This window comes from Epinephelus lanceolatus, chromosome 11 (genome assembly GCF_041903045.1).
Source record: "Epinephelus lanceolatus isolate andai-2023 chromosome 11, ASM4190304v1, whole genome shotgun sequence".
In the NCBI taxonomy this organism is placed as follows: domain Eukaryota; kingdom Metazoa; phylum Chordata; class Actinopteri; order Perciformes; family Serranidae; genus Epinephelus; species Epinephelus lanceolatus.
Window position 1 is genome coordinate 28,138,513 of NC_135744.1, and position 21,881 is coordinate 28,160,393.

The following is a 21,881-nucleotide window of genomic DNA, read 5'->3' on the forward strand; positions in this document are numbered from 1 at the left end:
AGCTATCACTGCTCCACAAGGAAACAGGTTAATCTTCATTATGTAGTTCATAAGCAAGAAGGGACTGTTGCATTTCTTTCTTCATTTTTACAATGCCTATGTATGTACATCTTTTATCTCCCATGATGTGCAATATTTTAGATATCTTTCTTCTATTTCTGTTGTATATAATTTATTATTTTGTCTTTGGTATACCACTGTTCTGTCTTGTGTTGTTTTAAGTTGATTGCAGCTGTGTGCAGCACTATTGCCCAAGCAAAATTTCCCCTTGGGGACAATAAAGTATATCTTATCTTATCTACAGTAGCCTGCTCCTTGTTCCCCCGCTGATGTCCAAATCCAACCAAATTACACCAGTGTTTTTCCATTTTCTCCTTTCCAACTATCAAATACACATCTGACACTGAAGTAAAATAGACTGCACACAAACAAACAAACAGAAACATTCAGGCTTGTTCTTTGCAAAACAAGTCAGAAAGAGAGCTGCCATATCTGTTCTCAAGCGTTCTCCTTAACAGATGTTTGTGTGTGTGTGTATGTGTGTAAGTTTGACGGATTAAGTGAAAAATAATAATAGCCACATACTATCCATCCCAAGAGGAAAGGTGTGTATCTTTTTCTATGCACTGTGAATGCTCTTGCTGTGAAAACAGAGCACCGACAGGAAAACACAGACACATGAAATGTGGGACAGATGCTATGACACAACAAAGACAGCAGCTTATTCAAGTGACAAACACACAGGAACACGGAGGGGATTTTTCAGGTTGCTCTCCAGCCTAAAAAAAAAAAAGAAAAAAAAAAGAAAAAAAAAGAAGAATTCTGTTTTTGTGTGTTTTGTGCATTTCTCAAACACCACAAACCTAACACAGGGAATACTTTGTAAGTCTGCATCTGTCGTGCGGCTCCTGCTGTCTGTCAATCTACCGAAAACTCACCTTTCTTGTCCCCAAAAAAGAGGGTCTGCTGTGCTGGGTTTGACCACTGGAGGGAGGTGTTGTCATTATACTCCACACGGCAGGTCATGTTTGCTGTCCCACCCTCTGTCACCGTCACGTTCTGAACGAGAGGGTACTGACCGCTGATGCCTGCAACATGACACATGAGACAAAAACATGTAAGAGGAGATGAGAATGCATCAGGAGGGAGTGGGAGATAAAGATACAGGGGGAAGACGGAGTGAAACAGATGGTGCATTTTTGATTGCTGGATTTGTAAGGTTGCTTTGTTAATTAAATTCGCTTAATAAATTTCACATGATCATATAAAATTTAAACTATGAAGTTAGACTAGAAAGTAATGTGATTTTTATCCACTTAGTTCATAATGATGCGCATAAAATAAAGAAAATTCTTTTTCTGTCACTGGAGGAGCAAATCAGCTCTTCACGCTACAGGACAAAGAGAGTAAATCTGGTTTGAGTCTTTGAAAAAAAAGAAGCTTAACACCCTAATTAAAAAGCAAATGTTCAGCCAGGATGGCCACTCACTACTGTGTGCTAAATTGGACCCTAACATAGAACACACAGGGGGCATTTAGCCTGCGGTACAGACCCTGAAACCTCAGCTACACAGGGAAGACCAATTAAAAACCGTTCTCAGCGGACTTGTGAGTGCATGTGTGGATGCTTGTGTGTGCGCAATGCCTGCATCCGATGAGAGTAACAGATAGATAAACAGAGTTATATAATTCTGTGTGACCTCCGAGTCCGAGGAGAGCTAGTTTTCAGCACCATGGACAGGTCGCCTTTGCAATTGGTTCGTCAATAGCTGCCTGCCAGTTTTCAGAACTATGGACAGCTCACTGCTGTGCATGTGTGTGTGTGGTGTATGTGTGCGAGGGAGGCTGTGAGCAAGTAAATAATAATAACCATAAATCTATCCCTGTCCCTATCCCCAGAGGACAGGTTTTAAAGACTGTGTGAATAAAGGCTTAGGTAAGAAAGATTATTCATCCCCAGCTAACTCTCCCGTCTTAAACCACCATCCCCCCCCCAGGAAAGGATCATAAAGCTGGAAAAAAACATATAAGAAAAGAAAGAAATAAGACATATTCAGAAATGAGAAGTTTTCATATTCCATTTCCATGTGATTCCGTGTGACTCCTTTCCATTCAAACGCTGTTAATGTATTAGATCTCACTCGGCAGGCAATTTTGTGCTCCCCTTGCTTCAGCTAATGACTGCACAGGTAAGATAAACAAACCCTCAAATAGCGCTCGTCTGCAGGGTTAGCAGGTGAGGCAAACCCCATCACTGACAGACCCTGTGGTGAAGGACGTGTTGAGAGCGGAGAGGGTGAGGTGAAGGAGGAGAGGAGAGGCAGAGAGAGGTAAGTCAAGGAGCACGGGTCATTTCCAGTGTTGATTAAGGCCTCCCGAGGTTAATCATGCGTGTGAGAGATAGAGTGGGAAGAGCAGGGGAACGGAGGAAAAATGGATCTGAGCTATGGGAGGCTAGGAATATGTTTTATTCATGAAAGTTTTGCATGAGGCATGATCTGCCAACGATTTACCGTTCTCCTGCGCCTGCCCTCGCTCTCTTTATTACATCCTCTCTTTAAATCACTTACTTTCCCCCCATTTTTCTCACTCACGCAGTTGGGTGACATACAGCACAGTGTGATACATTTTATTTCCTTTGTGCTAGCCACAAGGGGAAGTTAATGGTTAACTGCCATACCAAATGGTGGCAATGATGATTTTTTTTTGTGTGAGTTTCTGCACAATATGATGCTGTGTATGATTTTAGTTCATCACTGCAGTGGATGTGTCTCTGCAAAAAAATATATATAACTGAAGATGGAGACGCTCTCGGGATATGCTCACTTGTGGTATTGTCAACCCTGTACTCATCCCTGAAGTATAATCTGCTAGTTTGTTCTCCAAATGATCTGCTTTTGACAAACAAGACAACATGAGATTTGGATGATTTAATGTTACAGCAAAATGCTTAACATGCCCCTGGGGAACATGGGTGCCTCCAAAGTGTTTTGTCTATCCATATTTTCATCAAATACTGTTTGAATTGTGCTTCATAAACTGTGTATATATGTGAAAAGAAATTAAGTTATTTGATAGATATCTTTGATCAGTATTTCTTACAGTTCTCCCCAGTTTAAATGAACACTTCATCCCCCAAATGACCATTAGTATATCAATTAATCACCTCTGTTACATTAAATTCATGAAGAAAACTTTTTTTCTTACATGCCTCAGCTATAAATGAAGAATCCTAAAAAGGCAAACATTCTTGATGAATTGAAGTCATAGGTGGCTGCTTTAGCAAAAGCCAAATTATATTAAAACATCCGTTTACAAACGCCCACACAACTCGTGCAGTATAATCCAAGTCTCATTTGTCCATATGCTCAGTGCTTCCCAAACAAACAATCATTTCTGATGGGATACTGAAGTGAATGCAATACACATCTACGCTTTCTCCAAATCCACACTCCATTGACAAAACCAGTAATTCAACCTCACTGAACACGGGAGCTGCTGCACTATCACTGCCTCAATTTGTAGTTTGTTTGTGTTATTGTGTGACTTTGGTTAATCTGAACTAACCCTCTAAAATACCAAAGTCTCACAATGACAAACTAACTAACTGATCAAGGTCGCAGCAGACCAGCAGCTCCTGTGTTCAGCAAGGTAAAATTACTGTTTTTGTCAATGGAGTCTGGCAGAATAAGTTTCACTTTAAGTTAGTTCCTCTTCGAAAAGGGCTGTTAATTCAAGTGGATTAATAGAGTTGGATTTGACTGTATTAGTTTGTAAACTGATGTTTTGATATAGTTTTACTGTTGTTAAACGTAGCCCCCCTTTACTTCAGTTCCTCAAGAATCTTCTCTGTCTCTAAAATCTTTGCTGACCAGTAGCGTGCGAGAAAAACATTTTCTTCATGAATTCAATGTAACATGAGGTGAGTAACTGATACACAAATGGTAATTTGGGGGGGGGGGGGGGGGGGGTGAAGTGTCCCTTTAAAGCGTGATACAAAACATACATCTATTTGTAAGACAAGGCAAGTTAAGTTTCTATAGCACAATTCAGACACAACAGTAATTCAAAATGCTTCACACAAGCATAAACATACAATCAAAACTGAAAACAAGCAATTCATTAAAGTGGAAAAAAGGAAAAAAGAAATGCAGTAGATTTAAAGGATTTAGGAGCTGTAGAAGCACAAAATGAGACATCTTTAAATGACCTTTGGAACAGCAGCGGCTAACAGAAAAGTTTTAAGCCCTGTTTTAAAATAACAAAGGATTGGAGCAGACCTAAAGAGCTGTGGAAGTTTATTCCAGATCTGCTGTGCATAAAACTGTAAGCTGCCTCTGCATGTTTGGTTTGCACTATAACTTTACTTATCAGGACAGAAGTTAAAAATCATAGAATATATTACAGTTTCTTTCTGCCATTCTCTCCCTTTTTTCCTCTGGCACTAGTGCCTATACAAAGTTACAACAGTACGGGGATCCCTCTGCCTAAGCCCTGCGTCAGTGTCTGGTGAAACACGTCCGGTGGGATTGGAAGGGCCGAAGGGGCCACAATGATGGTTATATTAGAACAGTGCAGTGCTCTGTGTGCCTAATTGGCCAGTGGAGTAGGTTCTTCCATTCTCCCCTCTGGCCACCCAGACCTGATTTAAATGTATCTCCTGAGGGAAAGAGGCAGCTGTTCTCTCCTGATTTCCATGTCTAAATTTAGGTCCTTCCCTCACTTCACCTCCACGCTTTCTCCTACTTTCAGTTTCCTGCTCTCTCTTTTCCAGTTCACATCCATTCCACTCAATTCCCTTCTCTCTATTCCTCTCTCTCTGTGTCACGTTTCCTCCTCTAGTTGATCCCTGAAGGGTGGCATTTCCACTTTCTTTGTCTCTCATTTTCATATTCTCTCTGTCTCCCCCTGCTCTCCCACTCTTTCAAATTTATCTTGATCCTACCTCCTTTCTTGTACTCAATTGGGGCTTTATCTCTCATGGAGAGTGGGGTCAGTTTAATTGCCCTCCACTTTGACTGACATGCCAAGGCTAAGCCAGGTCAACAACGCCCTCATGCGCATGACATTATGAAGTAATGACATAATGAAATTAGCTTTGCTTTATTTAGCTTGAATTGGATAATATATATGTCACCTTAAATGGCATATAGAGCAATGCAACACTTGATTCATATAAGATGGTGACTATCGCAATGCGGGTTACAGCTGCCTCTGAACAAATAGCAAATCATAATTTCGTCTAGATTCTCACTTTACCCTTCACACAGCTGTCTCCCTCGATGAGATGAATCTTAAGAATTAAAGGGACCACTCAGTACCCTCCAGTACACAGTGTATACACTGGCTAATAATCAAGGCTGGCGGCAAAGCTTCCCCACAATCATTTGGACTTGTGCCTCCCACCACACAAAGTACTGCATCCAATTTTTCTCAAAAGACCAAACTATTACGTATGCCAAAAGTAAATGTCTGTGCAGCCAGTAGAGATATCCACAGAACGGGAAGGCACAGTCAAACAGACAGTACCTGTTGCCAAAGCAAACTACCGGACAAATAATACTGATAAGAGTATCCCGGATGTTTCCTGTCTGCTCTCTGACATGACCTTTCAAGCAAGAGCAGCTGAGTCTACTAACCTTTCTTATTTAGGCATTCAAGAAGCAGAGAAAAAGAGAGAGATGCAGGGAGACAGACGGACAGCCTGGAGCTACTGACCTTTACACCAGGACTGGAGCTCAACTGAGCTGTAGAGCTGTGATGTATGGGCTGGGAATACAGGATTACAAAATGGATAGAGGCAGTCCACAGTTTTGATTAGCCAATTCACCTTTTAAGCCAGTCGAACATAAATATGTTATAAATGCAGACTCAGGATATCATCACATTGAATTTGAATTCAAAGGATTAGTCTTGTTTTCACACTGCCAGCACTTCTATCAGGTATGAAAAAGCAATCTCTGAGATCTGGGAACACAGTAATGATGCAACAATGAAGCACGAAACAGAGTGCTAAGGTAATCAAGCAGCTTGTAAACACGTTAATACGAGGTAATCCTGAAAGTTAGCATAATGTTGGTCATAAACAGTCATTGCAACATAAAAACTGTGCGCATGCAATATGGTAAGCAGCAGAGAAGGTCAAAGCTGTACTAAAAAGTGGAACCGTATGCAAACTGTGATGGGTGTTTACAAAGGGCACTTTGGGTCAAACACCTACTGATCAGCTTTGTTTTTTCTTCCAAACATTGGGGTAACGTCTAGGTTTGTTTAAGAACCAACTTGTAATACACCAGAATTACCCTTTAAAGGGACAGTTCATCCCCAAATCAAAAATACATATTCTTCCTCTTACCTGTAGTGCTATTTATCCATCTAGCTTGTTTTGGTGTGAGTTGTCGAGTGTTGATGATATTAGCTGTAGAGTCTACCGTCTCTCAAATATAACTGAAGTAGACGGCACCCAGCTTGTGCTTGTGCTCAAAGTTCCAAAAACACAATTCACTTCAAAAAACTCAACAGCAATGTCTCTTTCCAGAAATCATGACCTGGTTACTCAAGATAAACCACAGACCTTGTTAAGATCTAAGAACTAAGATAGACTTTACTGTCCCGAAGGAAATTTGTCTTGGGTACGTGCAGTACCCGCCGTTAAAAGCTACAAAAAAGTTTATACGTACAGTTCCTACAGTACATGTACAGACTGCCATCAGCCAACAAATAGCACACTACCCATTGCAGCGCTGCATTGTTGTGAGCAGTTTCACGTAGGAACTATTTTCTCTCTACTGAATTGCACCAGCTGACCGTATCACTGCGGGCACCTACTGCTAGTTCACCTAGCACCACTGACCTACCTAATGTTACAGATCAGCCAAGGAGGATGCCAGTATTGTTTACATCTCACGCTGTTACAAGCACAGGCCTTTCACTCGTAAGTAGATGTCACGTCCTTCTCCCCTGTGATAAGGTTGGCAGATATAGTCTGGTAGAGAGAATATAATTCCTACATGAAACTGCTCACAGCAAGGTCTGTGGATTATCTTATTAGACATTGCTTTTGGGTTTTCGAAGTGTATTGTTTTTGGCCCTTTGAGCACCACAAACCAAGAGCTATCTAGTTGCATTATATTGGAGAGAAGCCCGATATCTGCAGCACTCAGCATCTCACACCCAAACAATCTAGATTGATAAATAGCACGCAAGGTAAAAGGAAAAATATGTATTTTTGATTTGGGGGTGAATTGACTCTTTAAATACTGGAGCTTCGTGAAAATCATATTTGAACTAAAACAGCACCTACCTTATATTCTAATTATTGTCTAAATTCATTTTTAAGGTTAAAATTAAAGAGTACATTATGAAAACATGCTGTTGTTTTTATCGTAACTATTAAGTGTTAAAACAACCCTCCTGTTCAACATGAATCCCACTCAGAAGATCACGAATGAGATACAGAAGATACACAGGACATGGCAGTTATGCCATGACCTGTTGGTGTCTATAAGGTTACACAGGTGGCGACACAGCTGGATACACAAGCTTCTCTGACTGAGTGATTCTCAGAGTGTCAGGCCGCAGGGTGGCCCAGTGATTGGAGACCGTACAAGGTCGACAGTTTGATCAGCTCAAAAGCGGGTGTGAATTCATCAACCAGACGTGTATCTGTATCACAGCGTCCTTAAGCAGGAAAACGCATCCACAACATCCTCACTGGTTTAGAGCATCAGCAAAATATTGAAAATACAAATGTACTGTTACTTCCAGACAGAGATGTTTTTCTTTTCTTGGCCAGAACCAATTTTAGCTGATAATATGGAACAAAATGTTGTTAGGAACTTCCTGGAATAGAAGCTAACGTATCAGACAAGTGCATCAACACTCCTTGCCCTTGCTCTGGGACTCTCCCTCCCAACTGAGACAATTTTCACACAAACTCCTTCCTTTTTCTCAGGAACATGTCACACACACAGTCTTGTTTCTTTCTCTTTCGCTATGACCTTTTTCACGCCTTCTATCAATATTCGTCCCACATCCACGTCACATTTCAAATGTGATTTATCAACATTTCCTAACACTTTTACGCCTGAGAAATGAGAATCCAGAATTCATATTGAAATTAAATTGCACAAAAATAATCTTCTGCAAGTCAGACAATTTTGTGCTGAAGGACTAAAAACAAAATTAAAAGCATTTAGAGCAATTTTGTTTGGAATGGAAACACACATTTACATTAACTCCACTGCAAAGTGAAAATACTCTCATTTTCTCCCCCATATATTTGAGAATATAAGCTGCAACTAACTAACAATCAAGATATATAAACGTGAAGTATAAATGCATGTGTAATATTTATTCTGTTCACAAACACTAAGCTGGAATAAATGGTAATAATGCATTTTAAGTGACCTTAAATAAGCTACACTGTACAAGTTAGACATATTCATATCAGTCACATTATTATTACGCAAGCAGCCATAAATTGAGTTATGTAGGTTCTTTCCTTTCTGGTTCTTACAACTGAAGTAATGAAACCTTCCATTTCTCTGCTTTGTTCTGTTTGTGTTTCTGAGTGAACTGTATGTTAATTTCCGTGTGTGTGTGTGTGTGTGTGTGTTTGTGTGTGTGCACATTTCCAATCTAAACTTGCTCTTTTGACAGCGATAAGATCCCTGCTGTGAGCAAATTGAATGCAACCCCTGCAGAGGGTGGAGCTACCTTTGTATTCAGCGCTGGTGTACAACCACCTCAGGACAGTCATTTCTGATCTGCAGATATGAAATTAATTATCCGGCACCAGAGGGGCTGGCTATGGCAGTGCTGTTGTCATTTACATACAGTAATTAGACTGGGCAGCTGTTGGTGCTGCCATCACAAAGTTGACGTCCAACTCCAACAACTGAAGTCAGATCAACAAAATATCACCTACTTCTCCACGGAGATATTAGGTGTTATTTAAGCGTGGCGTGGATTGACAGAGAGAAGACAGTTCGGTAGCAATCACGAGCTGTCACAGGGGAGAGTGACATCTTTTTGGCTTGTTTTTGAGATTGGGGGAGGATGTTTCCAATCGCATCTGGGCTGTGAAAGGTGTTAACAGATGTTGATATGGTGATGACAAAAAACAAAAAAACCCAAAAACATCCAGGAAGAATTTCTCCCATGATAGCACTTTCTTGTGTGTACAAAGCACAAGAGGAAACAAACATGCAGGAGCACACAGCAGTTTCATTCTTTTTGTTGCTAAGGAAGAACTGCAAACAATATGTATACAATATCAGTACATAAACTATATTTTATCGTTTAAAGAAAAAAAAAATAAATCTCAAATTGGTGACCAGACCCGCTTGCAGACATCATTTGCTCAGTATTCCTGCCCTTGACTCAGCCACATCAATTTAAAGGGCAGAGATATAAACCTCTTCTCTGTGTGTAAGCTGCTTGAGTTCAAGCTTGCCCAGTCCAGAATGGCCAGGGATCTCACTATCCTTTCTGAGCCAAGGGCAGACATCTCATGGTTTTATGACAGAGGTAAACCTGGCCTTCATAAATACTTCATACACTGCTTTTTTCCAGCTTGCAAAAGCGAGCAGAAGCTGAGAGCAAAAGCGAGTGTGGGTAAGGACAAAGTACATATTTCGACAGCTAAGTGAAAGCACGGAATGAGGGACCAGAGTAAACAACTGAGGCAAAAATGAACAACATCTTAAATGCTTCCTTCCAGCTAAATAGGACTTGTTTCTTACACTCTCTGAGATGTTACGCAGACATATGAAACAGGTATTTAAATAATGCTGACCTGAGTTACGCATGAAACACAAGCAGGTATAAATGCATTTCTCTGTGTGCATGCTGCATGTAAGAATGGATAGTGTCTGTGGGTTGTGTGATACAGAAGTGCCAGCGACAAGTGAGCAGTGTAATATACACTAAATGTCATTTTCAGTTCATTCTTTTTAGAAAAAGCAAAATCCCTGTCTCATCTGGTGTACTTTCAGTGCTACAAGGATAAAGAAGGCAAAGCTTTGGCTACGTACAGTATATCTAGGCTCAAATATTCCACTCTATTTCCTCTTAAATATAAGGCTAAGCAATGGCAAGGCAATATTAGCAGTCATGCACACGCTTGCTGGCTTGGTAGTTTTTTGTAAATTAAATGTCATAGAAGCATAAGGTCAGGGAAATCAGATTGATTGTATCTAAGGACATTCTCAAATTTTCTCAAACTGAGGAGAAATGTGCTCGACTTCTTTTTATCACAGGAAGCAATTCATTTTTTATGCCTTCACATGGGGCGAGGACAGAATGATCGCAGACTAGGGTGGCATTCATGGGGGAAATCAGACTAATCATTGCTGCCACCAAAAAACTCCCAAACTTCCCAAATCAACATGCCGCAGTGTGATTTTCTAATGTCTGGTGATGTGTTGACAGATACTGTTCATTTAAGAGTGATCTGGGGAAACGCTTCTCGCCCCAGGGGAGATCTGCAAGATGCAATGAACAGAAAGGGCTGGTTTTAAAAACAGCTCTTATCATTTGGCTCGTGTGTCATGCTGCAATGCTCTTTTACCACAACTTCCAGGCAGGGTAGAGCTGACAGTGAAGATCTCGTCTCAAAGCAAATCTCAGACTGGCCTAACCCAGTATGAGCACATCTGACTACATAATCTGAGGTAACTCTTGAAAGTAGCTATATCTTCAATGTCCATAAATTCTCTAAAAAATATAAAAATTCACCTTAAAATAATCACCTTAAGAGGTCATAGTTTTAATAGTTTTTTAATAGTATAATACTTTTAATAGTATCACCAGCCAAAATGTGAACAAATATGGCAAATGAAAGAAAATGGGGCTTAAGGGCATTATACCTTCTGTTTCCATTACCCAAAGCATCATGGGACTAGTAGTTTCAAAATGTATTTCATGATTATCCTCAAAAGAAAAGTATGACAAAGAATAATAGTAAAACAATTTCTTTTTTCATGTTGCACTCATGTAATGTAAAAGTAATGCACCCAAATTTGTACGTATCCCTTGTATTTTGAAAGGCTGCGATCACGTGACCGCTGCGTTAATGGGAGTAAACAAGGAAGCAGTCCTGAGCGGTCTTGTCAGGAGGCAGGTTGGAGTGGTGGATGGGTCACAAAAAAGCGGACTCTCACCCAGGACTTTCCACTCGAGATGTTTGTTTGGTACCGTATGAACTTTGAGTGAACTTTGAGTATTTGAGTAGTTTCTTTTCCAAAACCTAACCTCAGTAACTTAAGGACATAATATTGTTTGTGGGGCGTTAATTCATCAGATATCATACTAACTGTTGTGTCAGCATTTCCGTAGGATATCATACAAACTGCTCGATACATGTATTCATATTGAACCGTTGGATGCGAGGTTTTGGTTTAGTACGTATTACAAACCGAACGATACGTTGAACTATCCGACTACATCGAGGAAATAAAATATACAGCTTACACTGTGTTTAGTAAAATGTTCCCAGTACCACTGCCCTAAACAAGGCAGCCCACATGCCGAAACACATAACATGCTGTCTGCCTCTCCCACCCCATAAACCAAAACATTCTACTTAAGTGAGACATGCTGGGAGGCACGTCACGCTAATCTAGCTCATTGCAAAAAGGTTAGTAATTCAATTACCAGAGCAGAAATATAAAATCCTTCAATAACCTACAGGTCTGGCATTTGGAGCCACTTTTGATTGACTAGGATACATTAGGATGATGGCATGGGGCTGCCAAAAACAACCGTATGTCGCATCTGCTACACCAGTGTTTCCCAACTGGTCCAGCCATGAGGTCCAGATTTCTCCCTGGTCATGAAAGGTCCACACTGTTTAATGTATTCAGCATCATGCGTTTGGCCATGTCATTGAGGTGGTTTGCTTTTTCTGTTAAGTAGCTGTCATTAATCACTCACTGGAAAAGGAATAGGAAATGGCACTTCAAAATAAAAACTCTGTACTGGAAATTCACTGTACTTAAAAATTAACTGTGTTTTTTTTTTTTTAACCAACTTGACACATTCGCAAGTCACTTGCGGCCCATTCAGAATGAACCTGTGACCCACTTTTGGGCCACAACCCACCAGTTGGGAGCCACTGTGCAACACAACAGTAAGGTTACATCAGTGGGAATACCTTAAACATGTCAACTCATTTACGCTGACATCACAACAGTGTGTCAACAGGTGGAACTATAGATGGAAACAAGGGGCAACACAAACGCTACATGCTAACGCTATCCCTGCAGCATTTATTTACCCATATCCAACTTATTCACACAGAGCAAGAGAAAGACAGGGCTTAAGGGGGGTCGACAGTGTCAGACTTTAAAAGAACACCTGATTTGAAGACTTATTTCCACTATAAAAACCTTAGCTGGTATCAGGAACGTTATCCATCATGAACAGAGTGTGCAACGCTCACTCTAAGTAAGACAAGTATGCACGCGCGCACACACACACACACACACACACACACACACACACACACACACACACACATCCTATACAGGTGGCATATATCTGTGTTGTGTTTAATGAGGTTCTTTTTTCATGCTCATTTGCATCCCTCACAGAGATGTCATTAGGTTGTCACATTTTCTTAAAATAACCCTGATTTAATCTTCCACCAATAAAAAAAAAAGGTGAAGTGACAGGTTGAATTAATCTTTGGTGCTGTATATGGTAATTGGATGTACTACATATAAGTACACATTAACAAATGAATATACAGTATGCCAAAGACACCCTTAACTAGTCACTTAGTCCTTTAGTCACATACAGATCTGTCTCTCAGGCACACATGCTGATGAACTATGTGCTTTGAGGTGAACTGAGGCTTTATCTGCCCACTGATCAGCATGAATCTTATCTGGCTTGTTATGTTTTCCTACCAATAGCCTCATTATAACGGCGAGAGAGGCAGGAGGGGAGGCATGTGCTTGACTCTGATCTACACATTCTCCGCTCCCCTATTAAGAGTGCAATGGATTTCCTATACTGTCACAGTGAGATGGAAAAGGATGATAGCCAGGTAAGGGTGGCCTTTAAAGAGAGGAGGGTCAACAGTGAATGAGATCTTTCAGTCAAACACACGCGGCTAGATCCTGGCCTGGAGAGAGATGGTTTAAATTAATTACACATTCAGAGGCGGCGGGAAAATGAAGAAATCCCGCAAAGTGAGGCTTTAGAGGAAAACGTGATGTTGATGCTGCTGCTGTGGAGGATGATGAGGAGGAGGAAAAAGGGAGCCAGTACTGTAAGGATTTTGATATGAGCAATATTTCAAATCTAGCGCTCCACAATAGACAAACTTCTGCAAACGACAAACCTTGCTTAGAGCACTTGAAATGCAGCATGATTGATTTGCTGTTGTTTGTACAAAAGCAGCGGTTTTATCAGAGCACACCACTGCGTTTATTAAACAGAAGGCCAGCTACCCACGATGATTCACAATCTCCCTGGTAAACACCACATTTTTAAATACAGAATCCCCTGGGAAAGACGCACCACATGGGTAAGTGGTGGAGAGTGTTCATAAACTAGGGCCGTAACGGTAAATGTATTTGTGTCGAACTGTTCGGTATGCGACTTTCGGTTCGGCACGACCCTGTACCGAATTATTGGGCGCAGGATATTATTTTATTTTATTTTGTTTTATTTTAATTCCGTTTTTGCGAGCCGAACCATTTAAAATATCTAGTTCCCCAACGGACATAATTGAGTGATGGACCGAGTCCCATAAATCTCTGCTTTCACTTTGTGCAGCGCATTCTCGCATTTTGACAACATGGCAAGTGAGCCTGACAAACCTGAAGACCCACCCGCAAACCTTAAGTCCTCCGTTTGGGAGCACTTTGGTTTCAGGGTAAAATACGAAGATGGAAATAAACAAGTGGACAAGACAAAAGCAGTGTGCCGACACTGCAGAACAGCGGTCGGGTATGTACTTGGAAACACGTCTAACATGCTAACGCATCTAAAGCGACACTACCCGAGTTTGAACGTGAACTGGCATGACTAGAAAAAGCAATCTGGTGCAAACTACGATATCGTCGTCGTTTAAAAAGAAAGAGCGTTTCCCTGACCATGGCGCTAAAGAAATAATCAACGCCATTGGAGTTGAGTAAAATTGTTTAGGCTGCACTTCAGATATAAGCATGTTTTGTTTACTGCACTTTAACAAAGTGGGAAAGCTAAGTAAGTTCCTAGTAAAACTGAATCTGAGCAGGCTTTAAAACTGACCAGCTGCACTATACTTTTTATTTTAATTGAGTAAAACTGTTAAAGCAGAAATGTATATTTATATTTTTCATTCAAAAAATGTGTTAAAAAAAACAGCAGGATTTTATTTTCACTTTTATATTTCTATTTTCATTCAAACAATGTGAAAAAGCAGGCTTTTATATATACAGTACAGGCCAAAAGTTTGGACACACCTTCTCATTCAATGCATTTTCTTTATTTTCATGACTATTTACATTGTAGATTCTCACTGAAGGCATCAAAACTATGAATGAACACATGTAGAGTTATGTACTTAACAAAAAAAGGTGAAATAACTGAAAACATGTTTTATATTCTAGTTTCTTCAAAATAGCCACCCTTTGCTCTGATTACTGCTTTGCACACTCTTGGCATTCTCTCGATGAGCTTCAAGAGGTAGTCACCTGAAATGGTTTTCCAACAGTCTTGAAGGAGTTCCCAGAGGTGTTTAGCACTTGTTGGCCCCTTTGCCTTCACTCTGCGGTCCAGCTCACCCCAAACCATCTCGATTGGGTTCAGGTCCGGTGACTGTGGAGGCCAGGTCATCTGCCGCAGCACTCCATCACTCTCCTTCTTGGTCAAATAGCCCTTACACAGCCTGGAGGTGTGTTTGGGGTCATTGTCCTGTTGAAAAATAAATGATCGTCCAACTAAACGCAAACCGGATGGGATGGCATGTCGCTGCAGGATGCTGTGGTAGCCATGCTGGTTCAGTGTGCCTTCAATTTTGAATAAATCCCCAACAGTGTCACCAGCAAAACACCCCCACACCATCACACCTCCTCCTCCATGCTTCACAGTGGGAACCAGGCATGTGGAATCCATCCGTTCACCTTTTCTGCATCTCACAAAGACACGGCGGTTGGAACCAAAGATCTCAAATTTGGACTCATCAGACCAAAGCACAGATTTCCACTGGTCTAATGTCCATTCCTTGTGTTTCTTGGCCCAAACAAATCTCTTCTGCTTGTTGCCTCTCCTTAGCAGTGGTTTCCTAGCAGCTATTTGACCATGAAGGCCTGATTTGCGCAGTCTCCTCTTAACAGTTGTTCTAGAGATGGGTCTGCTGCTAGAACTCTGTGTGGCATTCATCTGGTCTCTGATCTGAGCTGCTGTTAACTTGCCATTTCTGAGGCTGGTGACTCGGATGAACTTATTCTCAGAAGCAGAGGTGACTCTTGGTCTTCCTTTCCTGGGTCGGTCCTCATGTGTGCCAGTTTTGTTGTAGCGCTTGATGGTTTTTGCGACTCCACTTGGGGACACATTTAAAGTTTTTGCAATTTTCCGGACTGACTGACCTTCATTTCTTAAAGTAATGATGGCCACTTGTTTTTCTTTAGTTAGCTGATTGGTTCTTGCCATAATATGAATTTTAACAGTTGTCCAATAGGGCTGTCGGCTGTGTATTAACCTGACTTGTGCACAACACAACTGATGGTCCCAACCCCATTGATAAAGCAAGAAATTCCACTAATTAACCCTGATAAGGCACACCTGTGAAGTGGAAACCATTTCAGGTGACTACCTCTTGAAGCTCATGGAGAGAATGCCAAGAGTGTGCAAAGCAGTAATCAGAGCAAAGGGGGGCTATTTTGAAGAAACTAGAATATAAAACATGTTTTCAGTAATTTCACCTTTTTTTGTTAAGTACATAACTCCACATGTGTTCATTCATAGTTTTGATGCCTTCAGTGAGAATCTACAATGTAAATAGTCATGAAAATAAAGAAAACGCATTGAATGAGAAGGTGTGTCCAAACTTTTGGCCTGTACTGTATTTGTTTCATTCAAAAATTGTGTAAAAAGAGTTAACTGCTGTGGTGGTATGTTTTAATAAGGTTACCAATATGTAAAAGATATTTAATAGTTGTCTATTTTTTTCATTACTGTACCGAAAAAAAACTAACCGTGACTTGTGTACCGAGGTACGTACCGAACCGTGATTTTTGTGTACCGTTACACCCCTATCATAAACGTCAAACAATGGAAGAGTGTGGTGCGTCTTTGCAGGGGAACGCTTTGAACTCCACTAGATGAGCATGTGCAGAAAGGGTATAGATTTTCTGAAAACAGAAAGTAATTGGAAAGAGCATTTACACAAAGATTTTTTTATCTGTCAACTGGATTCAATTTTTTTTAATAGATAGCATATTTAATTTGGATCAAGGTGTGTACATGCAGTGGGGTTTTTTAACTGGCTTTTTTAAAAAAAAAAAAAAAAATTGATTTGTTACATATATTTTCATATATGTGTAGGGGCTATACCAAATCTTAGTCTTTCTTTACATTTAAAGCTTCTATTGAGGTTTTCAGATGAAACTCTGAATGTCTGTCATTATATCTTATGATGTCATCACTCTGCCAAGATTTTAAGTCTCTTTTTTTTAATTAAATCAACTTTCTTTGATGAATTAATGTGATTTATGGAGCTGTAAGATTGCTGCTGGACCAAGCAAGCAGGAAAGCAACGCTTTTTGAGCACAGTGAAAGTGTTATTTTTGGATGCCAAGAACACACCAAACACCGGTGTAGTGCGGCCTGCAGCCAGCTGCCATGCAATGTCTACGGAAAGCTGTCCCCCCCTGGACATAGACTGGCCAATCATAATGTAGCATTGGGCCGGCTCAGACCAGGGTTCGACAACAACACAGCTGTGCTCCATTGACTCTAATGCAATCGTTTCAGATTTCCTTCATTTTCAGGCTGGTTTTGTGGATTTGGAGCTACATGTTGAGCCTGGGGCACGTCGTGTATTAATGATACTTGTTACCTGGAAATGTTGGTTAAAGATACATTTTTCTTCCCTGTTCCAAAATCAAAATCAAACCCTGAAAATAGAAGGGTTAGCTCACTAGCTACTGAAGATATAGCCTACTGAATGAATACACATGCTGCTTTTGCTTTTTAATGATTATAACAGTGAAAAAATGACCGACCCTGCTGTACAGGAACCAGTGAAGGGAAGCAGGGAAACTTTGCTGATATTCAACCAGCTGTGTGTCATCGCATTGTGCACAGATGAATGGTGTTTGACTCCCCCGAGATCCCTGCCCCTACGGTGGCGGGGGTCCGGATGCTGGCAGCGGCATGGGGGCGAGCCCAAACACTGCTCATCTGCACACACTGTGATGCCACACAGCTGGTTCAATATCAGCAAAGTTTCCCTTTATATTCATTGTCTTGTGTGGCGATCAGCAGTGATGTGGTGGTTCACTTTTACACTGTGATCTGTAGCCTATAGTTCGGCTTTAGCTTCTAACTATCTTTGTCTTTTTAACCTGTTGTTGCTGCTGAGTCAGTTTGACATCCTGGATATATCCTTCAAACACAGACTGTAGACCCCTCTGTCTGCTTCTCTCTGGAATCACTGTTTCATTTTTCCAAAAATATGATATTTCTTCAGGGAGTGCAGTTAGTTACAGTGTGGGCTCCATGCTTACTCCGACAGCTTGTCGGACCATCACAAAAGGAAAGGTCAAATGTGATCAAACTAAAAGTTGGGTACAGTTTACATTATCTGCAGCCAGTCTGTAATCTTTTGACTCCTGTAACATGTTGAGCTATGTTACAAAGAAATTCCTCCTCCTTGAAATACATGATCACACCTATTGGCTGCAGAAGAATGTAATTATTTCGGCAAACCACACTTACGCGTCTTATTTGTGTAGCATAATCTTTATCTGCAACTGTGCAGAAACACTTATTTTAAACAGCATTCAAATGTTGATTTAGAATTTGAAAGCTTTGAAGCTCCAGTCTACTTTTATTTTCATGTTTGGCTCAGATTCTGCATGTTTAAGGAAAACAGTTTAACACATACCTAGAATCACTTCCATCAATAACTAAAAACGCTGCATCCCACCAATTATAGTACTTGATAATACAATTTGATGTGCAGACGTTTGTTAGGTATGCCCTTTTTGAGCTGATGTCTATCCTTTCATTTGACTTGTCATCACACCCCCGCACAGGAATGTGACAGTATTCAGGACCTGTGCTTCTATAATCATTAGCCAACGATGCTAACTAAACAGAATGAGATTATAGTCACGGTTGACTAAATTCTTAGTTTTGAGAGGCATATTTACTGAAGCACACAGCTGAATGAAATCAGGTTATCTCCTCTCAAATAAACACTCTCCCTCTCTGCTCTCCGACTCACTCTGATCTATAATCCGTTCTCACTGCTGTCTTGCAGACACATGGAATGATGGAGAAGATTTTGATCACTGTAATTTACTGCCACCTCTCCAGTGCCTGGCAATGGTAAAGGGCAATATCACACAATTAAATACTTGATTATTAATCGTATGACCTTGGACTGTGCTCTTTAGAGTTTATGAGCTTAAATAATTTACAAGCAAAAAAGGGAAAAAAATATCTATGAATATAAGATGAGCTTCATGTGGTGGTGGTGCTTTACAAAACGTTCAGCAAATCATTTTGTCCGAGTCATGGTTTTCACTTTTTGGGTAGCAAACAATGCATAGTGTAGTTAATGTATTTATGACAATACAGCTAAAAAACCATTAAAACAAAACAGCTATTTGAAAGCTGAAATGAAATTTGAAATTACTCTGACAAAAACCTTTCAAAACAAAACAAACAATCAAGAGAATAAAAGCAAACAAGCGTGACTTCAGTCAATTATATTTTTTCAAAATAAAAAAGTAAATACAGTTTTACTTTACTGATGTTAGTTTTGTAAGGCTGAGTCAGAGGCACAGCAGGCAAATGCAGCCATGACTTACCTCGAGCTTTGCCTTTTGAAGCCATCACTGGAGCCCCCAAGTAGAAAAGAGAGGTTGGATGGACAGCAAGAGAAGGCAGATGCCAGAAAAAAGAGAGGGGAAAAAAAAAAAGAGGAACAAAGACAGAAGACAGAGCAAGTGATTAGATAACTGTAGGGAAGAGCAGTGCGCCTGTATCTGCTGCGTACATGCGGTAACAGCATTGTCTCTATCTTGAATGTCAATCACAGAGTGCTGAAACCCTCCGATCATTCAACCCTGAAAGAGAATGTCCTGATTTAGCTCATCAGCAAATTGAGACCTTACAGTGTGGCACCTTTTAATTAGTAGCGTCACATCATCTGGATCATGCAAGGAAGCTTGTTGCTTTCTAATGAGCTTGTAAGGCCCATAAGGACACGGGCATACTGTAGATATCATGTTGTTGATGAGTGAAGGCTGCGCTTCGTTTGATTTCCAGTGGAAATTACAGACTTTATGAACATTTTACAACTGATTTTCTTGTTTGTTTAGCTGATGCCTGTTTGGCTTCAGTTTTATGTAAACATACAGAGAGTAATTATTTGTCTATAAATGCGTGTGTGTGGTCAGGTGGGGGCAGTGCTTCATTGAAAGGTATGTATGTTATATGACATGACTCTGAGGACCTACTATGCTACTGAAAACTGTTTTAACAGACATATAGATCTCTCACATTTTCAATGCCTAATATTTGCATGTATGCATGTTTGCATGCACAGAGAGCGCAGGTCCAATTATTATTGGTCATTTGTTTAAACTTGTTTAAAAAACAAAGAAATGCATTGAATTACATGCTCATTTCTAGGAGGTGACCAAGCAACCTGGTCTCGGTCCCAACTCGTCCAATGCCAATGCTTGGCCTCCGACATTGATGCACCAAGCCACCCTTTAGCGGCGGTAAGAGACTCCCCGGGTGGTGGAATTTTTTTTGACGCTTCAGGCTCCTACCGTGGTTTAAAAAGCATTTTAGGGCTGCTTTCAGAGCTAGAGTTGTCTTGCTTTGGTCCAAATCAGGGATTAATTTTGTTACAAATTTGCATAATTGCTGAGAGCTGGTTCATGTTCTCACGGCAGCATTTACAAACGGACCAAATAAAATGTCTTGCGTGAGAAAGCTGCTCTTTATTGGTCAGAATTTCCATGTGGGAAAAATCCAGGAAGTAAACAAAACATTCAAGAAGAGTACACTTGCAAGATAAATGTGACACTTTCTAATGTCACAATGGAAGGACAGCTACGCAGGTTGATTTTAGCGCTGGTCATCGTGGACTATATTGCTGTCATTGTTCATTTTAGTCAAACCATACAGTTTGAAAACGAGGCGCGGCTCCAACTAGAAAACAATGTTTGCACATTAATAATCCTCCAGGACTGTAACATGCTCATGTTTAACCCAAACAATACGTAAACACGTCGGTCGGAACACGTTCTCACCACAAACGAACCACACCAGAGTTTGTTTGTAACCGGACCGAGACCACCTCTTCAAATAGGTCTCAGTCCGGTTGTTTTGGTGCGCACCTGAGTGCAATTGCTGTGTTGATACCTGCCCAAAGGAACCACACTTAGAGGGCAAACGAACTTGAGTTTGACTGAACCGAACCAAACAGGGCAGGTGTGAAAGCACATTTAGGTTGACTTGTGGGGCCACTGACCAAGCATCTGGACTTGACGAGTTGGGTGTGACAATGTGTTGGGCCAAAAGGTGTTCAAACCAAAGCTAACAAAAGGCAAGTTTGGCACTAAATAGTAGGGATGTCCCAATCCGATATTCGGATCGGTATCGGCCGCCGATATTAGCAAAAAACGTGCATCGGCATTGGATCGGACTGCATGGAAAAATGCCGATCCAAGAAGTTTTTCATGGAGTCCGATCCAGGTTTTCCGACCAGCCCAGAGCACGATTCAAGCAGTCCATTCCAGTGATCCGCTCCAGCTCTTACTATCAATCCACCAGGCCAGCATGCAGACGGCAGATACACAGAGGGTAGGAAGAGTAGCGGTCAATTTAGTTAACTGACTATTTGTTTTCTGCTCTGGTTTTTTGAGAGTGATATTTTTATTTGGTTTACACTCGTACTGTTTAAGTAAAGAGCACTGATGACATTGTTTTGGGCACAATTAGTGAAATTGGAGCCATGGATGGACTACAAAAACACTACTAAAATAACTGAAAAGGAAAGGCTGCATTGTTTGTTAAATGTCAACAATGTCTTGTTAATCTATTTTTTATTTATTAAGGGGCCAAAGCACAAGTGTGTGGAGTCTTGCTGCTATTTTAATTTCAATGTTAGACATTTTAAAGATTTCTTGCGTTGATTCATTTTCTATTTATTAAGGGGCCAAAGCAGCCAAAGCAAACCAGCTATATTTTTTATTTAATGTTAATGTTCAAGTTTAAAGTTTGTTTATTAACCTTGTTAACAATAAACAGGTCAGTTTCTCAAACCAACTGTTGTGGATCATTCTAACTAACCTGATTAAGTAGTTGTTCTTGTTAGAGTAATATCGCTTGATCAAACCTTTTCTAACATGACTGACAACAAAATAAGTGAATGTGTATAATACGTGCTTGGATCGGACCGGTATCGGTATCGGCCAAAACTCAAGGCTGTAATATCGGTATCGGATTGGAAGTGAAAAAGCTGGATCGGGACATCCCTACTAAATAGGTGAATTTCCTGTAGTTTAAAAATAAGGCTTAACGAGACTAATTCCTGTTTTTAATAACTTGTTTGAATTCATTTGATACCAGAAAAAACACCTACAGCCACAGTCACCATTTGTATAGGCTGTTGGGCACTTTATCTAAAGCAGCTGAGC

At 40.6% G+C, this 21,881-nt stretch overlaps 1 protein-coding gene across 3 annotated transcripts in view; it reads right to left on the minus strand.

The window, feature by feature from the left end:
• The window catches only part of cadm2a (cell adhesion molecule 2a), a 290,934-nt gene that overhangs the window by 80,884 nt on the left and 188,169 nt on the right, over positions 1 to 21,881 (minus strand). For 2 of the 3 annotated variants that reach the window (XM_033641073.2, XM_033641057.2), the window contains exons 2-3: positions 19,038 to 19,064; positions 939 to 1,088 (exon numbers count right to left, since the gene is read on the minus strand). In XM_033641073.2, coding sequence (XP_033496964.1) covers positions 939 to 1,088; positions 19,038 to 19,064 — 177 coding nt within the window. The remainder of the gene's footprint in view (positions 1 to 938; positions 1,089 to 19,037; positions 19,065 to 21,881) is intronic. The other variant, XM_033641065.2, reaches the window with a different exon arrangement.